The following is a 19,384-nucleotide window of genomic DNA, read 5'->3' as shown; positions in this document are numbered from 1 at the left end:
TTTTTCCCCCAATTTCTGTTTAACATAGAGAAAATTATCTCAACACATTTCTGAACATAATAGTTTTAATAACTCATTTCTAATAACTGATTTATTTAATCTTTGCCATGATGACAGTAAATTATATTTGACTAGACATTTTTCAAGACACTTCTATACAGCTTAAAGTGACATTTAAAGGCTTAACTATGTTAACTAGGTTAACTAGGCACTAGTAGGCAGGTTAGGGGAATTAGGTAAGTCATTGTATAATAATGGTTTGTTCTTTTTTTTTTTTTTTGTAATTCAGTTTTTATTTCCGAAAGTGAGAATATACAATTTTTACAATCAGATAACAAAATACTTTTAACAGATATAACCCCAAATATATTCCCCATCCCCCCACCCCATTATACGCACATCAGGAAACACAGAATAACTATAGTGTAGACCAAGCTGTTAGATAATTTCCATTAAGTTGTCATCCGTAGCATCAGATAAGGGTTAAGTGTCCAAGATTTCTTTGACGTTGCATATGTAGATTTTCCATGCCGTAAGAATGTCCACTTTGGCATGGTTGATCCGTGCTGATGACAGTTCCAGATACAGTATTTCCAATAATGAATGTAACCAGTGCTTAACTGAGAGATCATGAGGAGGTTTCCACCTTTGTACCAACATTTTCTTTGTAGCAGTTGAAGCAGCTAACCAAAATTTACGGACCTTTGCATTTAAGGGAAATTGAGAGTTATCATTCAATAGTAACAGTACAGATATTAGTTTGTTCTGTAGAAAAAAAAAAAAGGGGGGGGGGGGCTAATAATTTTGACCTTAAAATGGCTTTTATAAAAATAAAAAACTTTTATTCTAGCTAAAATAAAACAAATAGGACTTTCTCCAGAAGAAGAAATATCATCAGACATACTGTGAAAATTTCCTGAATCCGTTACACATCATTTCGGAAATATTTGAAAAAGAAAAAAAATTAAAAGGGGGGCTAATAATTCTGACTTCAACTGTATGTAATTCTTTTTGCAATAACTTGTTTGTTCAGATTTAAGTAATCAAGAGTGTTTTGCTTCAAGTCTTTCATTTTTATTCAAGAATCAAGAGAAACATAAAATATATCAAATATAGTCAAATATAGTTATAGTTTGTAATTCTTTTTGGTTTCCCAGTACTGGGTTGCAACTGCAGGGGTATCCGCTGAGTTAAAACATATGCTAAAATAGGTGGCGGTTCATTGTGCTGTGGTGACCCTTGATAAATTAGCAACTAAGATGAAGGAAAATAAATGAATGAATTAATTCTTTTTTGCTAACTCTTCTGTTCAGATTTAATTCATCAAGAGTGTTGCTTTAAGTCTATCATTTTTATTTTTGTTGCTTCTTCAATACTTGATATTATATTTTTGTACTAAACTATTCATGATTGCCCACCTGGCCATTTAAAATCAGCCTCCACTCTTGTCTGTGCTGACCTGATGCTGGTCTTCCTCCTTGTTTCCCTCAGGAATGACGTGTCAGGCGCGCAGCTCCTACCTGAGCTCAGAGGTGCTGTGGGGCGAGCGCTTCACCCCTGTGCTCTCACTGGAGGAGGGTTTCTACGAGGTGGATTATGACACCTTCCACCACACCTATCCCGCCCCGACACCATCCTGCTCCGCCAGAGAGCTCGCAGAACTGCTCAAGAAAGGGGAATCCATACCTCTGCCCCCTATTTCACCTCCAGCGGCACTAGCGGAGCCAGCAAGCCCTGTTGAGACGCCGGAGGAGAAGGAGGAGAATATAGATGAAGACGCAGAAGAGACTGTTAGCAATGGGGATGTGAACAGAATGGAGATCGAGCATGAATGAGGGGTCTGCTGCTGCCCCCGTGTGGCAGAAAGATAGAAAAACTCACTTAAACTGAAGATAGTTACTAATCTCTAGGCCTGTAGGTCTGCATTTTGTCATTAAAACCACACTGGTACTAAATGCTTTGGAGAATAGAGCAACGCCGCATTAAGGTTTGCAAAAGTATTTGCGAAAAATACTTAAAGTAGCCCCTGTTATGCTGTTTTCAAGGTTTATCATATTGTTTTGGTTTTACATTCATACACTGTAAAAAATGCTGGGTTCCACACAATCGATTGGTGTTGGGACAACATGAGGGAAGTAAGATAACCTATTAGTTTTACCCTTTAAAGTGGATTGTCAGCCCCAAAACACTCAAATATTGTTTTTTTTTTAGCTTTTTTTTTTAAATCATTAGTTTGATTAATCCCGGTTCAAAAGCACTTTTATTTCCTTTAATTACACGGCTTTCTGGAATACTTGATTCTGATTGGTCAATAACAGCGTTCCTATGCAGTGGTGTAGTCGGGGCTTTACGCACGTATACTCCGTAGCCTTCTTTTTTCCACAAGCTGTTAGATATTACATCTTCTGAGGATCAATAATTGGGTAAACCCTTGGTATACTCACTTGTTTTGCTGATTAAACTTCCCTAACTTATGTGTATTCACATTTCCTTTAACTGGATAACAAATGTTTTTTTTTTTTTTTTTTTTACAAGTCCTCTAGAGTTAAACAATTGGATTTCACCACAGCTTGATATACTCAGCCAATCTCCGGGTCTGCTAGGGGGAAAATTAGCTAAACATAAGGCATTGAAAAGTATTAGACTATTAGGATTTATCTTTAAAATTAACAAATTTGTTTTAATATTTTTTCTTTTTTTAATGGATATTTCACCCAAAAAAAATGAAAATTGTCATAATTTACTCTACCTTTACTTGTTCCCAAATGGTTTGTGCTTTTTTTATTGTGTGGAGCACAAAGGAAGAAAGATTATTTTGAAGAAAGCTGGAAACATGTAACCATTGACTTACATAGTATTTATTTTCCTTCTGTGGAAGTCAATAGCTACAGGTATCTTATGCTAAATATATATATATATATATATATTGCTGATGAATTAAAGAAACAGTGACTTTTGGCATTTCTTTGCCAACATCATTTGGGTTGGGTGGACAATATAGTACACCACTTTTTTAGGACTACACCACTGTTCCTATGTTTTTCCTATGATAATAACCACTTAAACTAATAAGACAGCGTCATCCAGGTACTACTAATCATCTTGGCAGTTAGTGAATATTTTGCTGCTGTTTTTGACCATTTGGCGCCATCTGAATATGTTAGGCTACATCCAGTTGTTTTGTTTATGCCAACTTTGTTTAATGATATGAAAACATTACTTTTACTTTTCTACATTTACCATAAAGTGACAAATCAACTGTTTGGTTGAGCAAATTTTTGAAAAATTATTACAAATATACTAAATATTTTTGGCACCATAACATAACTTTGTAAAGAAGGCTCTTAGAGGGTAATAATATGTCAAAAATATGCTTACCTTGAAAATTATCAGCAAAAATAGTTCAGATGGCAGGAGTTATTTCTTTGTTTTTGACTGCAATAGTTAGAAGCAATGTAGTGACGAGTGCTGTTGAGTGAGTTGGTGACAACTAGTGGATTTTTTTGGCATAACATACAGTATGTATGTACCAGACGGTAGAGATGGCTCAATAAGGTTGAGTTGAGTTAGATACTCCTCTCAATAAAAAATAGTCAAAACATGGTCAACCATTGGTCGAGCAGGCAGTCAAAGTTAGTAAATTGTTACAGCTCGGATCAATGTTTGAGTTGTTTAGTTTTGTGTCAAGTAGTTGTATAAAAAAGTGGGATGGTGTAGATCTAGCTGGTTGTTTTTGCAGAAAAAAAACATTCAGTCCTATACAACAGCTGCTGAAAATGCCTGTCTGACGATACTCTGTGAGTACAACCGCCTTTATTTAGATTAGCCCTTACATAATGTAGACTACATTGCAGCATTAAGTATTTTTTTCCACAATTTTTACACCTGATCTAGCCTATGCTGTTTCTTGTATAAAGTAAATATTTCTCTGTTAATCATTTTATTTTATCGAAGCAACATAAAGAAATGTGACTTTAGTCACCAAAAAATGTCTCAGTATGATTGGTCTGTTCATGTGATAAAAACAGCTTTTACTCGTAAAAACACTACATGTAATCAATCAATCAGTTCCTAAAATCTTTTAAGTTGATTTCATTACTTTAACATTTACTTAATATTTAACTATAAAAACGTTTAACAAAAGAAAGAGTACATCATAATTACCATCTCTTTTTTAATCATAAAAGTTCAAAGTTAAGCACCCTCTGAAAAAACTCTGTATTTCAGTGCACTTTAAAGGTTTTTTCTTTGACTGTACAGTAAGTATATTTCACAAAGTTATTCCACAATCCTCCTCGTCTGACAATTGGTGGACAAAAGAAATGAAAGTGATTTGTCTACCTGTTATTGGAATGAACAAAATCAATCTTAATACAAGTCTAACAGGGTCCACAGTGTCTGAAACAGTTTGTTCAAGGATTGGGTCTCTCTAAACTGTTTGAGTGCACTCTGCTCTGATTGGTCAAATATGGCCCAGCACATGTTGAAAATGAAATCCACATTACCATATCAGGGGTCTCCTTTATAAAACATTTATTGAAACCTTCTTAAAAGTGAACATACGCAAGTATATATTTTTTATATATTTGTTTATTAATGATTTTGGCTCAAATAATGATTTAAAATTGTTCAATTAAGATAATATTAAAGTTAAATATGTTTACTTGGATCACTTACATTTTTTCCTTAAGGGACTGGCCTATTCATGTTTCCAGCCCCATTTTGTGTGGACCCCACATTTATAAATGAGACCCCTGAACTTCAGGTTTTCCTCAGTTATGTGAACAGTTTTATTGTATACATTTAAGCAAGTCCTCATCTTTTGGAAACACATGCAAAGTGGATTTGCTTTCACAGCACTGAAGGAGTCTTCTCAACATTTCCAAAACATGTATCAAACTCTTTAGCTACTATGTTTGAGGGCTAAATAGATGTTTACTGGCAACAACTGAAGACCATATATGGGCATTATGCAAACGTGTTACAAATCTACATCGATTGTAATTACTGATGGCTCGTTTCAGGCGGTTCAGAATTGGTTGCTTCTTTTCAGAGACAATAACTGCAATTGAGTTTTGAAACCTTTTCACATTTGCAAACAGCTACATTACATTTGATTTAATAGGTAATCTAAAAAAGCATAATAGGGGCACTTTATAAGCTGTTATATCTTGAATTTAAATGCAGTTTATTTCAGTAAGCAAGATGCATATGTATATCTTGCTAAACACATGCTATGAGCTTGCATCATTGATTTTGAGGTTTATAAATATTTCTAAATCCATTTATTTATTGAATTATATGATTTTTTTTGTGCTTATTAGCCAAACCACAGCATTTTCTGTGTAAAATTGCTGGTTAAAAAATATTTAATTTACAAAAGACATTCCATTCTCATTAAAGGGAATATTGATTATGCATAGAACAAGCTTGCAATTGCACATCATGTGTCGAATCATAAACACGTGCTCATGTATAGTAAGTCATTTCTGATGCTACACTGTAAAACCCAAAAAGTTAAGGTAACTCATAACCAATTGAGGAAACCAATTGCAACAAACTAATCCAAATGAGTACTGTGAACTTAATCCATTTGAGTAAACGAAGCAATTTGAGCTCAGTAAAAGAATAAATGAAGAGAACTCAAACCAACTGAGTACTGTAAAACCCAATAAGTTAAAGCAACTCAAACCATTTGAGGAAACCGATTGCTACAAACCATTTGAGTTAAAAAACTAATCTTTATGAGTACTGTTAACTTACTCCATTTAGGTTGGAGTAATGAGGTATTTAATTAGCTCCTTACCTTCAACACTGAGTTCAGAACTATTTTCAAGTGAGTAGAGTTAACTTTCAGTCAATTTTGAGTTAACTACACTCATTTCATTTGATCAAGTTGACTGTTGGGCTTTACAGCGAAGCAAGTAGATTTTCAGTGAGGAACAGCGACCTCTGCTGTTGACTGCCGTTGCAGTCAGATTTGCCAAAGGGTTAAAGATGAGAAATGAGCTGTAAGCAGTGTTGGGGGAAGTTACTTTTGAAAGTAATGCATTACAATATTGAGTTTCTCCACAAAAGAAGTAACTATTTATGTTACTTGGTTAATTTTTATGATAAGTAAACTGTGTTACATTACTTTTGAGTTACTTTTGCGTTACTTTTTATCTTATCTGACTAAGGCTTAACCTCTTTCAGAACTTTTTTCTTTCATTTTTTAAATAGGGGAGATCTGCAATTAATAACATGCAGTATAATCTAAACCTATATTTACTTTAAAAAACACATGAAAAAAATACATTTTAGGATAATATATTCTGAGAACGTTCTAAACCCAGAACTATACATGCCGTACAGATTATTGAAAGTTTAAAGCAATGCATTTGCTACTTTTGTCTTTAGTAAAATCCCTGTCCATCAACACAATCCCTTTTTCATTTCTTCGTTGTGTTCAAAATAATGAACACATTCTCTCAATGACTGTGTGATTCATTGTGACTACTTTAATTTTAATTTAGTTATTTACTTTTTAAAAGCGAATTAACTAAACTAAAAAGTTACTCAAAAATTATTACTTATTGTTTTAAAGTAATGCGTTACTTCACTTGTTACTTAGAAAAGTAATATTATTATGTAACTTGCGTTACCCCCAACACTGGCTTTAACACAAACATGCGTTGGATATTAACACCCAACAAACAGAATGCACAATTGAATTGTCTCTCTGTCTTTTATTGAAAATGTATGACATTGGCGGTACTGTTTGGATCATTTCTTCATTTTTATTGTGTCACTCATATTTGTGCTCGAGGAACACCTTCACTTTCATTTATTGCTTCTCCTTGTTTGTTTGCAATCCAGTTCTGTTTTATACAAGACGTGAATAATAAAGCAAATTAATAAAATTATCCTTCTCAGATACTGTGCATTGTGTTAGGATTTTTAGACTGCATGCCTAATCTGGGCAGTGGGTAGCGCTCTGGCCTCACAGTCACTGGTTTGAGCCTTGGCTGTGTCAGTTGGCATTTCTCTGTGGAGTTTGCATGTTCTCCCTGTGTTAGTATTAATGTGAGACTATTATCAATATTATTGTTTATACAAAATATAGCTGTCGCACATTATCAGTGTCATTTCTACCACAATGCTGTAATGTCGCTTTAAAAGGTTTGTGTGAAAGATTTTTTAGGTGGTTTCTATGAAAATGAATAGTGCCATCTGAGAACATGTTCAAGATGGAGGGAATTTACTTTTTATCAACAACACTTGAAGAAAAATCCAGGTAAATATCGCTTGATAATGAAATACATTTACGTCATTACCAAACATGTACTTTCAAAGATGTTTTTAAAAACCCAAACAAAATTAAGGTAAATAAAAGTGTTTTGTATACATGAAAGGCTATCAGTTCAAAGCCAATCGGTGAAGCTATTTTAAATTTTTCACAAAAACTGTTGAAATGTTATTTCCACCACTGTCATTTCCATCACCACACACATTTCTAAAAAAATATTGAAAAAGTTCTCATCACACATTAAAAGTGCATTCACAATGTATGAGTTCATGCTCTATTTAATATACAAATTCTGTTTATTTATTTTCTAATAAGCTCTTAACCAAAGTAATATGACATTTTAGAGTGTGAGAGGTGTACAATTCAGCATACAACTATTTATTTCATTGACAAATGTATATATATATATATTGTGGAAAGACTGATTAAACTATATTCAAAAATGATCTTAGACAATGTTTGACTGCCATAATTAATTACATTTTGAAATAAGCTGTATATTGAGATGTGGTGGAATTGACATTTGTTCAGTTCACCATGAAAAAAATGTTTCTCTTCTTATCTAAGTTGGTCCTCTTACAGATCGTAAAACTAGACAAATTGTTTAAACTTATGAGGCTGTTACGATAATTTTGAACCATTTTTTTTACTCAACTTTACAAGGCTAAAAGTGCCTGTATTGAAGAAATGGCCCAAATACACTTCCTGAGGCCAAAGACTATAGAGTTTTTTTTTTAAAACAAATGTAAGTTTATAGATATGAGGGGAATAAACCCAGAATAGATTTAAAAACAAATATATGCCTTGAGCCTACGAGTGAACAACACAATGATGAGTGAGGTATTTAAGATAAGACTAAGATTTATTTAAGATACATTTAAGATTTATTTAACTGTAGCTATACATTACCTAAATGTACACTCATACATGTGTATTCATTTAAGTTAGAAAATATATTTCATTTAATTTGAATTGCATCTTTACACCCAATTAGTTGAGTTATTAAATAAATAACCAAAAAAAAAAAAAAAAAACAACAAGGCACCAAGCATTTAACCCAACTAGTTGAGGTATTAATGAATAATCAAATAAAGGTTAAAAATAACCCAACAAAGCAGTAAATACTTTTAACTCAACCATTGGGTTAAATAAATAACTCAACGTTTAAAAATAAAATAAAATCTTAAAATCCTACTTCACCTACCTTGAAAGACAATGAAACAATATAAGGGAACATTTTAAAATAGGAAATAAACCGATGGTGGCACAGTGGCTGAAGCGCTGTCGCCTCACAGCAAAAAGGTCGCTGATTCGAGTCCCGGTTGGGTCAGTTCTGGAGTTTGCATGTTCTCCCCGTGTTCCCTGTGGGTTTCCTCCGGGTGGTCGAGTTTGAGTGTGTATAGATGTTTCCCTGTACTGGGTTGCAGCTGGAAGGGCATCCGCTCTGTATTAATTTAAGCAGAAAACTAGCCTATATTGATTGTACTATTTTTGTTGTTGTTTTTATCTTTAGTCCTCACCATTTAGTGGCAAATAGCTGAAAAGTTTCTGGGAATTGAACTGAAAGGGCTCACGAAGGCAGCAGATTCATGATTGTAGCTGCAATGTTTCCCGCTAGATGGCGAAACAACGAGCAAAACCACGGTTATTTGCAAGTGCATTGTGGGTAAAGACGTTCGACGCACATGTGGCCACCTGATCAGTGCAGCAGCAGACCGGAGGAAAAGCGGGACTGAGTAAACGCCAGCTATTCGTACAGTTAAAACAACCGCACAAAATAAGATAAAATGAGACCAGGTAAGTTATTTACACATTTCAATTATTAAAGCTAAAGTTAACGCTATAAAATATAATCCAAGTAACGTTGTTTATAAGTGTTGGTTTGGAGTTAGCCGGATGAGTTAGCCACGCACTTGCAGTTTTGTGGAAGAAACGCTCGTTCTTTTTAAATGTCTTGGCATTGTTATTTACTTTATTACAAGCTTTGGTGTAGAATTGTTAAAATGTGGTTTCGGTGTAAATAACGTTATTTTTGTACATATATACACATGTTAAAACACTACACGTGCGCGCGACCGAGCCATGCTGTTACACGCGGTGCTGAAGCTCCACATGGCTTTTAACTAGTCAGAGATAATAACCAGTTTGCTTTTGTTTCTGAAAATAGTTGTTTTGTTGATTGGGATGTGTTTTAATTTAAATAGTGAGTCTTGTGTAACGTTATTATTTTTTTGTACATTTGAGTTTGTGCGTTTTCCAGTCGAGAAGTAACGTTAGAGGAATACACGTTTTTTCCTCTTGTACAATAAGTAGCTTTGTTGTTGTGGATGAACAAAGACATAAATACACCCAAAACAGAATGTATTTTGAGTGAAATGGAACTATGTTGTTTGTTGTGTAGTAAATGCGCCTAGACTTTAGGGAAAGTTAGTTTTCAATTTACACTTAGGGACTTTCTCAATAATATAATTTCACAAAAATATTATTTGCAAATTCTAAATAATGAAATCATTTTAGCAGCCAGTGACTATCAAAGTACAATATTGCTCACAGTTAGATACATAGTACTTATGTTGTTTACAGTCAAATACAGTGCTAATGTATTCGAGTCATACTTGCATGTAATTTCAGACCGAATATTAAAAGTACTATAGTAAACAATATAGGAAACATGTCACAAGTTGTCACTGAATGAATGTACGAATATAAAAGCAACTTTATCTCAATCATATAACCCTCTTAATGCTGTCATTTAGCGCTCTTATTTTCTCATTCGACTTCTTATTTGCCAAGAGAATGGTTATTTTGTATTTATGAAACATCAATTAAAACCATGTTGTCCGATCAGCAGCTGTTCGTTCATTGAGTGAATGCAGAAAAAGTTTTGGCAGTTATTTTTTATATTAAAGACTACATTTTTTATATGGATTTAATGGATTTTATATGGATTAAAGTTTTTATATGGATTTTGACTAAACTTTGAGTTTTTTTACTAAACATTTTTGACACCTAATAGTAATTCATTCTAAAATGACACAAACATAAAATGTAACTTCTTTTAATTGATTTTGTACCAAATATATATACTACAAATATAACCATCAAAAAAGTAAATATTTTGAGGCTTTTTAAGCATTTGGAAAGTTTTAGCTTTTTTACAAAATTAGTGTTTTGTTTTTGTATGTCTTCAGGCCCAAATGTGGTTACTAATGGATTTCATAATTTTGTGTGAATGCAATTTTAACTTATTAAAAGTTTCCATAAATGCAGTACAGCAGACTTGTTTTTGGTACTTCAGACAGTGCAAAGTAAAAAAATGTGCTCTACCATACCACCCAGTGGAAACAAGAAACCATAATAAAGGATTTTCTGGTTATTGTAAGGAGTCACTTGCAACTTTAAACTGGTATAATAATAGTATGATCCACAAATGCATTTTTTTCTCCTTTTCTTTTAAATGTTTTGCTCTTTCCCTTCATCAAAGTAATATTTGTGTCCTCTCTTCAGGATTCAGCCCAAGGGGAGGTGGTGGTCGTGGAGGATTTGGTGGAAGAGGACGAGGCGGAGGAGACCGCGGAGGAAGAGGAGGATTTCGAGGAGGCAGGGGTGGTTTTGGTAAGCAGGATATTAAAGCAGTTTTATTTTACTCCCATATATATATATTGCATGTGCCTTATGGCTTTTTTTGTCAACATCATATATATATATAGATGGTTTAAAGACATGTTTAATTACACCATTAACAGAATTAAAAAGGGATTTTAAATGTATAGAAAATTGCATTACATTTAAGCAAAGTGTATTTTATAAAAAAAACAGTACTCTGGCTTAACCAGTACTCTGGCTTAAAGGGCCCTGAAACCCCCTCGTTTCAGCAGGGTGTTTTCACACCTTTACTTTGGAAAAAGTCAGAAAAGTGGGCGTGTCCAGCTCTGTTTAGGGGGGAGTGTCGGAGGAACTAAAGTGGGAGGGTATGGGAGTGTCTATTTGGGCACGCGCGAGTTTCAGAGTCAAAATAAACACACAGGAGAAAGTGATGGTGTTTAACCTACATGGACATCTGTAGTCGAATTATTTGCCAAATTATTAAATGTTGGACTTGAACTGCAGTTTGGCTCTTTGATTCAGGGAATTCAATCATGTCCCTCGCGACAAACAAGATATTTGATTCGAGGAGCTGCTCTAAGCGTGTATTTTTCATGCAATGTTTGATACCGCACGGCGAATGAGAGAAAAAAACCCTCCGCATTTCCTGGAAACTTAGATGCACACGGCAGGTAGCGTCAGAAAGCCGCGTGTGTTATTCCAGTCACTAAATGTGGTAAAAACCCTACACGAGATTAAAGTTTGGTTGTGGTGCTAACATGTGTACACTCGGTGCAATAGTTAACTTAGTTCGATACGAACAAACTGAATAAACAAAGAGCACTGGTCGCTCACTTACCAAATCTGTAGAGACAGGACAATCACCGGCAACTAGAGCCGCGTCTTTATTAAGAGAATACTACAAGCGAATCCAGATCTCAGAGTTTGCAGATGAGAACAGCTCTCAGGTAAACAATAATCCTCCTTAGACACGTAAATTATTGTTGTGGAACGTCGCGTACACTGTTAATCCACACGTGACTCTGAGCTCTCACAGAGAGAAAATGAAAACAAAACTTAACGGCAGTAAACTATAAAAGCAACACCTTACGCTTGTTTTGCCAACACACTGTGCTGTCTCTGTCGTGTAAATACGGTGATAGTAATGAATATTAATAAAGTTGCACAATAGAGCACGCTGATTGGTTTGAACCAAGCCTTACTCATGCATTAATGCATCACACTGTAAGACGTAATAAGACTCACTCAGGCACAGACGTCCAGTCTGCACGCTGGAATACACGCTATTATGTCATGACCGTGACGCAGCTTCAAAAATTCGTTTCAAACCGGAAGTACGAATTTGCTTGAAATAACGCAAAAACAACCAATTTACACTTTTTAGTGAAATATAGGTGTCCTAATAGTGTTTTTAGCAGTGTGGGACACATATACAACTGTCAACAGCTCAAAAAATGTGTTTTGGTGTTTCGTGACCCTTTAATTTATCAAATGATAAATGATTTTACAATTGTACTACATATTAAATGATTATTTCCCTCTCACTAACAATGGTTTGAAAGATAGATAGATGAATAAAGCGCGGAAATTAAGCATTGATCACGTTACCATTTTTTTTTTCGGAAAATGTATTTCTAAAGGTGCTGTTGACTTGAATCTTTCCCTGGATGTTAATAACAAGCAAAAAATCCATATATGTAAAGAAAACAAATCTAATTAGTTTACAAATTAAGTTATGCAAAATAAAATAATATGAAGTGACGCAGGGAAAAAGTATTGAACACATTAAGAAAGGGAACCACAGTGAAAGCCCAGGCAGCAGTTGAAATCTCTCAGTAGTTGTTCAGCAACCCTCTGCCCTTCCTCATTGTAAATGAATATTAGCTGCTTCAGTCCAACATCTACATTATCAGGTAGTGTTGGGTTGATAGATGATGCCATCATCTATTGTCGATGGCCAATAGACATCACAATCCTCCACCTCTGTCACAAATCTGCTTTCAAAAAATACTTGCTCAGGCCCCCTTTACAAATGGCATTTAAGAACGAAAACGATCCATGTAAACACTGGCGTTTCATCTAGCGCTTCCACATTATACCCCTGAAAACGCACATAACATGACCACAAGCACACTGTCATGAGCTGCAGTGTAGGCTATGCATGCGTCTTAACTCCAAGCTCCAGCAGTCACCCCAGAGAGCAGTGCACGTCGGACAGTTTATTAAGGAAGTAGCGCTGGATCTTGTCTCGCTATAGTTGTTAAATGTGATGTTTATTTAGTCCTGTCTCTAATCTAACGACTCTTCGGTCATTTGAATCTATCAGGTAACGTGTCACAGCATCAGTACACTGCTTCAATCTTTCGCTTTCACCCTTGTACTTAGTAATTTTAGCGTAAACCTCAGATACTGTTGGTTTGTTGCTGTTGGTTGTGCACCTTTTTGTGCACCAAGTTTGCCATTATAACGACACTGATCACTCTATTCATGTCAGAGTCCTGCAGAAAAAGTGATTGACAGGTGGTAATTTGTATGTAGCTTATCTTTATTTATGATTTGGTTATGGGTAAAACAAAGACCAAGCATGTCGGGTAGTCTAAACGGTAGGCTACAAGTAATTAATTAAATAAAAATTATTATGAATTATAAACAATTAATTCACTGCTGCCTATGATGACAATGCCATTGTCTATCGCAATGGTTTACATCAGACATCGTACGATGCCAAATTGGTCGACATCGCCCAACTCGGTTTTCAGGATGATGATGATGAATCCAGGGTGGACAATGCTTTCAGAGAAAGACAATCAAGCTGTAGAAAAGCCCAGCCAATCACTTGACTTGAATTCAATATAAAATACAAAATAAAGATCAGATTTGATAGACAAGACCCACAGAACCATCAAGATTTGTACACTATTGAAGTCTGGGAAAACTGAGCAATTCATGTGACTTCATTCTCTATGAGATGCGTCTTTAAGCTGCCATCACCAAAAAAGCCTTTTATATTAAGTATTAAATGTGTTTCAGTAGTTCAGTACATTCGTCTCGTCATTCCATTGTTATTAAACAATTTTTTTTAGTTTAGTTTTATTTTTATGTTTGAATTGTTTGGGTTTTAACCAAAATCTGGTCCAATTCCATGTCAACAGCTCCTTTAAAAATATTATTCCCAGGAAAAAACATGACGTGTTCAATACTGATTTTCTCGCTATAGATGGATGGATGTTTAAAAGTATTTTGGGGCTTCTGATAGTCTTTTAATATGTAATCAAAGGATTCTTGTTCTAAATTTGCCTGACAGGATTTGATTCTACACACATTGATCCATTTCTTTGTCTGTTGTTTGATAAAGGTGGAGGATTCAAGTCTCCGGGAGGTGAAGGTGGCTTTCGTGGACGAGGCGGAGGCCGTGGCACTCCTAGAGGACGGGGAGGAGGAAGAGGGGGAGGACGAGGAGGCTTTAGAGGAGGAGCCAAGGTGACCGTAGAACCCCATAGACATGAAGGTGCGACACAGTCAGTACTCTCTCAAATAATTGGGGATTTAGTTTGCTGTTAGATAAATGTGCTAAATGGTCCTGTTTTCTTGGGGAAATCGCAGGAGTTTTTATCTGCCGTGGTAAGGAGGATGCTCTGGTCACAAAGAACATGGTGATTGGAGAGTCTGTGTACGGAGAGAAGAGGATAAATGTCGAGGTGAGCTTGTAGAAGCATGTCTGTAATATTTTTCTGTGAATTGTATGTTACTCATGTTGGAAAAGTGAAAATAACACAAAGTCTTAAAGCTCTCACTGCATGTTGAATTCCTTTTAAATTCATGTTATGAATGCGAAATATCCCTGTTTGGGTTTCTGTCGAGTGATTGTGTAATTTACTTTATAGACACATTATTGCCACTTGTCCAATTCCAACAATAAAATTTAGTTCCAATCAATCAGATGCATTTGTGGATCTCCATGCACAAATGCATCTGCTTTTGGACAAATAATTTAAGTCTGTGATTACTTAAAGTATGCACTTTTATATACTAGACAAGCTCTCGGACATGCCATCACTGCATAATATCGCAACTTTAACAGGTGCTCTGTTGCGTCAGTCATCAATCACTGTCAATATTCTCCACTTTTCATTTCTTTTATTTCCTACCATATTGGAGAGACTTTTGTAATCCACTAGTTATGGAATGTTTTGCGTAATGGTAAATGCAAATTATAATTAACTGTTTAACGTTGTTGTTGTTGTTATTATAGGTAAATATATATTTAGTTTGCTGTAAATGTTGATTATTGATCAATGAAACCCAGTTTTCTATCTCTCTACTTAACTGATTGGTCATGCATATCTGCCATATTAATAGTCTGATCAAATTGCACATCATACTCTCTAATGTTCATTTAAGTGATTCAGTTTTTTTTTTTCTTCAGGAAGGAGAAACTAAGATTGAGTACAGAGCGTGGAATCCTTTCAGGTCAAAGTTGGCCGCTGCCATTTTAGGAGGTATTGACCAGATCCACATCAAGCCAGGAGTAAAGGTCATGTACCTGGGAGCCGCTTCAGGAACTACTGTATCCCATGTTTCTGACATTGTTGGACCGGTATGTCTACTCTTTATTTCATTTTTTTTTCTCTTTCTTTTTTTCTTTCTCATTTTCTTTTTCATTTTTTTCTTTTTTCTTTCTTCTTTATTTCTTTGTTTGTTCTTTCTTTATTTCTTCCCCTTTTTTCTTTTCTTTTTCTTTATTTCTTTTTCTGTTTTTTATTTCTTTCCTTATTGTCCACATAAAATCAGCTAAAACAAATCTCAAGTGTTGTATATTTTGTTTTAATAATGCTGTAGAGTGTGGCATAACTGTCACCATTGAAAATTAAGCTGTTATGTAATTTTAACAGAAATATTTGGGTTTAAAAACAGGTGCAATTTAAAGATATTAAAGCAGCCAGTTTTTTGATATAGTTTATTATAAATGAGATTTTTATTTGGTTTAATAACTTTTGCTACCACTTTTTATTAGCTCCTATTTTACTTTTCAACTGTTGTATCATGCATTTTATTTACAGTAATTTTTTTTTTCAGAATTTTATTAGTGTAGACTAGTAATTAGACTTTAATAAAATTATTTTATTCCATTTTAAAGCATTGTTTATAATTGGTAAAAAAAAAAAAAGAGTTTGGGATTTTTCGATGAATAAGCAATATTATTTTCCACAGGACATTACACTGTATTTCTGAAAGTGTCTTTGACATTTTAGTGATTTACATTAATTTTCTCACCATAGGAAGGGTTGGTGTATGCTGTTGAGTTCTCACACAGATCGGGCAGAGACTTGCTTAATGTAGCGAAAAAAAGAACCAATATTATTCCCATCATTGAAGATGCCCGACACCCGCACAAGTACCGCATGCTTGTCGGTAAGTTCCTGAGATGCGAGCACTTGAGATATAAATACACATGAATGTTTATTAAAGCGATGCCTTGTTTTCTTACAGGAATGGTGGACGTCATCTTTGCTGATGTTGCTCAGCCTGACCAAACCAGAATTGTTGCCCTCAACGCACACAATTTTCTAAAGAACGGAGGCCATTTTGTTATTTCAATCAAGGTTAGAATAAGTACAAATCTCCTGAGATTTTGGTCCAATGTTTTCATTGTCCTTCAGTTATAAACTTATATTTCCTTCCTCAGGCGAACTGTATTGACTCCACGGCAGCTCCAGAAGCAGTGTTTGCGTCCGAGGTGAAGAAGATGAGCGCTGAGAATATGAAGCCTCAGGAGCAGCTCACACTGGAGCCATACGAGAGAGATCACGCTGTCGTTGTCGGAATCTACAGGTAAGTCTTGATGAATAGAATGAAAAACAATTGTTTCGACTATGACATTGGGTGCGCCACAATCAGCTCCCTTGTTCAGTAGACAGTGCACTGATAAGAGAGACAGCCATTTTAAGTGCTGCCTTTATCGCTACATTTTTCCAGTGGACCTAAATGTTTGCACATCGATGCTCACTTAATAAAAGTTTAGAAGCCCGAAACGTGAATCACATGAACCAAATCGTCAAGCATGACAACAAATAAGAGACTTTATATTTATCATGATTGAACATAGCCAGTCAGGTTAAGAACAATGTAGCAAACATTTACAATTGTTTAATGGTTGAAATGGTGCTGATAATTGAAACAATCAATTTATTTAGCCATAATTATTCAATTCATGTTTATTTCTATAGCACTTTTACAGTGTAAATTGCCAAAGCAGCTTAACATTGATGTTCTACTCAATAAAAACTATGTTCGTCCAGTTTTCAGAGAAGTTTAGTTCAGTATAGTTTAATTTTCACTACTAAAAGTCCAAATACTGAAGAGCAAACCCATCGATGCACACGAGTCCCAAACCAAGCAAGCCAGTGGTGACAGTGGCAAGGAACAAAACTTTAACAATTGACGAAAGCGAAGGAAAAAAAATCTTTGAGAGAAGCAGGCTCAGTTGGACACGACCATTTCTCCTTTGGCCAAACTTTTTGTGCAGAGCTGCAGTCTGGGCGCTGTAGGGCTGCACGATACTGCCGTCCAAAGCCACACCTGCTGAAATCATGAAATCACGCGCTCATTGAAGATGACAGCAGACAACCCACTAGTTTGTGTCATTCGCCAGTTTGAAAACTTTACAGTACTTAATATTACTACAGTTCTAGAAGAAAAAAACTGTGTTATGTGTAGCACATTTTCAGTTGTGTAGCAAGCAAAACTTGTCATAATGTGCAATACTTCATGCATGCAAGGATGGTCTCACTCTCTCAAACTGTCCTAAAGCAACTACTGTATGCTTAGTGTTTGGCCAGCTGGTGTGCAGGAATTACGCTTATTACTAAGCCATAGTTGCAAGCTATTTCAGACCAAATATGGCTGTCATTACTCAGAAATGAACCAACGTGAGTAGAAAACCAACTTCAGCTCAGTAAAGCAGGCTAGGTGGAACAGCGCTGATGTTTTGTTGTTCAATTTAAATAAAATCTACATTATTGATGCTGTAAAAGGCCTTTTGCAACTGAAAGTAGTCACATCAGTCTTTCACCTGAAGATTTCAGTGGGTTTTGCTTTAGCATTTGATTTTACTGCGACTGTGTCTCATGCACATGAACAGTGGCAGCTCTGCGTCACCAGAGCTACAAATCTACATTTGCTGACAGACAGTTTGGGCTACTTATCAGAATTATGGGAATTGCTGACCCGACAATATTTAATTGGATTAACACTTTTTGCTTTGTTTTATGCCTTACCCAGAATATAAAAATACATATAAATTTAGATAATTTACTTTAATTATTACTATTGGAATGTGAAGAGACTGAGATATGAACTTATAAGTCTGATTATTGGTGCACATATAAACATCCAGTCCAAACCACAAAAACTTGTTCAGCACAAATGAAGCACAGCTGTTAATGAAACAAAAGCATAAATATATAAATATTTTTGACTGGAACATTGCAGGAACTTTCAGAAACATCTTTGTCTGGATAGGACTTGAATTTACCTACAATGTTTGTTTTATTTATACTTATTTTATTTATACAGTATTGTTTCCCATCCTCTTTGCAGACCACCACCCAAGGGGAAGAAATAAGGATTTATTGTGAAAACTTTCATCTCTTGTTCGCATCCTTCTTCGCTCCTGAAATTCTTGCTGCAGCCACTAGATGGACCCACAGTTTGCAGATGACAAAAGACTGATATAACTGAACCATTTTCCTGCATCCATTGGGACGGGAGTGCATCCCGCTGCAATATATTCTTTATGGAGAGTAACACAGCTCCCGGGTTTTTCTGTTTTGTTTTTTCTTTGTATGATTATCCTCTGTGTAATATACAGTACCGAGAGATGATTTTTGAGTTTTGCTTGTCAGAATTATTGGAATCTCGATTAACTAGATCAACAGTTTTCAGAAGCATACCTTAGTTATTGTTTCTTTAAATATTTTTAGTAAAACATTTTTATCTGATATGGCTGTGGTTTGTGTTTTTACATTTCTCACATACTGAGGTAGATTTTCAAAAAGACAGAACTTTGTGATGTTCAGTCAGATTTCTTTTTTTGCTGAATCAATTAGTCATATTCATTAATGTTTGAATCGCAGATTCCATTAATCATTACGGCATAAATCCTTAAAAGGGTAGTTCAACCAAAACTGAACATTCTGTCATCAGTTACTCACCCTTCACTTGTCTCAACAGTCTGAGTTTTTTTTTTTTTTTTTTGTGGAACACAAAAGATATTTTAAGAAATCATGATAACCTGTAACCATTGTCTTCCACAGTGTTTGTTTTTCCTTCTGTGCAAGTCAATGGTTACCCAATGACAAACATCTTTTAGAAAATATCCTTTTGTGTTAAACAGAAAAATGAATGTAATTACTTGAGTGCGAGTGAAATTTCATTTTGGCTTTAATGCTGGCTGACAATTTCAATGTCGATTCATCATTGCATTTACAT

General features: G+C 35.1%; 2 protein-coding genes across 3 annotated transcripts in view; both read left to right on the top strand.

The window, feature by feature from the left end:
* Positions 1-1,964, top strand: part of kcnj21 (potassium inwardly rectifying channel subfamily J member 21) — a 44,388-nt gene extending 42,424 nt beyond the window's left edge. The window contains 1 exon segment of the mRNA NM_001089393.1: positions 1,492-1,964. Coding sequence (NP_001082862.1) covers positions 1,492-1,835 — 344 coding nt within the window. The 3' untranslated portion in view covers positions 1,836-1,964.
* Positions 1,965-8,969: 7,005 nt separating this feature from the next.
* Positions 8,970-18,894, top strand: fbl (fibrillarin rRNA 2'-O-methyltransferase). 2 transcript variants are annotated; one of them, XM_087285530.1, is made up of 9 exons: positions 8,970-9,085; positions 10,796-10,903; positions 14,250-14,402; positions 14,498-14,842; positions 14,976-15,491; positions 16,174-16,306; positions 16,385-16,497; positions 16,581-16,726; positions 18,494-18,894. In XM_087285530.1, the coding sequence occupies exons 5-9, from the start codon at positions 15,231-15,233 to the stop codon at positions 18,516-18,518; spliced, it is 678 nt and encodes a 225-aa protein (XP_087141656.1). In that variant the 5' UTR covers positions 8,970-9,085; positions 10,796-10,903; positions 14,250-14,402; positions 14,498-14,842; positions 14,976-15,230; the 3' UTR covers positions 18,519-18,894.
* Positions 18,895-19,384: the final 490 nt, after the last annotated feature.

This window comes from Danio rerio, chromosome 16 (genome assembly GCF_052040795.2).
Source record: "Danio rerio strain M-AB ecotype USA chromosome 16, GRCz13ab, whole genome shotgun sequence".
Classification (NCBI taxonomy): Eukaryota; Metazoa; Chordata; class Actinopteri; order Cypriniformes; family Danionidae; genus Danio; species Danio rerio.
Note: the sequence above shows the minus strand (reverse complement) of the source record. Positions and strands in the feature narration are given on the sequence as shown.

Coding starts and splice junctions, on each gene's coding strand:
- fbl (XM_087285530.1), top strand. CDS start 15,231: ATGCATATCTGCCATATTAATAGTCTGATCAAATTGCACATCATACTC. Junction 15,492..16,173: donor TTTCTGACATTGTTGGACCG/GTATGTCTACTC, acceptor TTCTCACCATAG/GAAGGGTTGGTGTATGCTGT. Junction 16,307..16,384: donor CAAGTACCGCATGCTTGTCG/GTAAGTTCCTGA, acceptor GTTTTCTTACAG/GAATGGTGGACGTCATCTTT.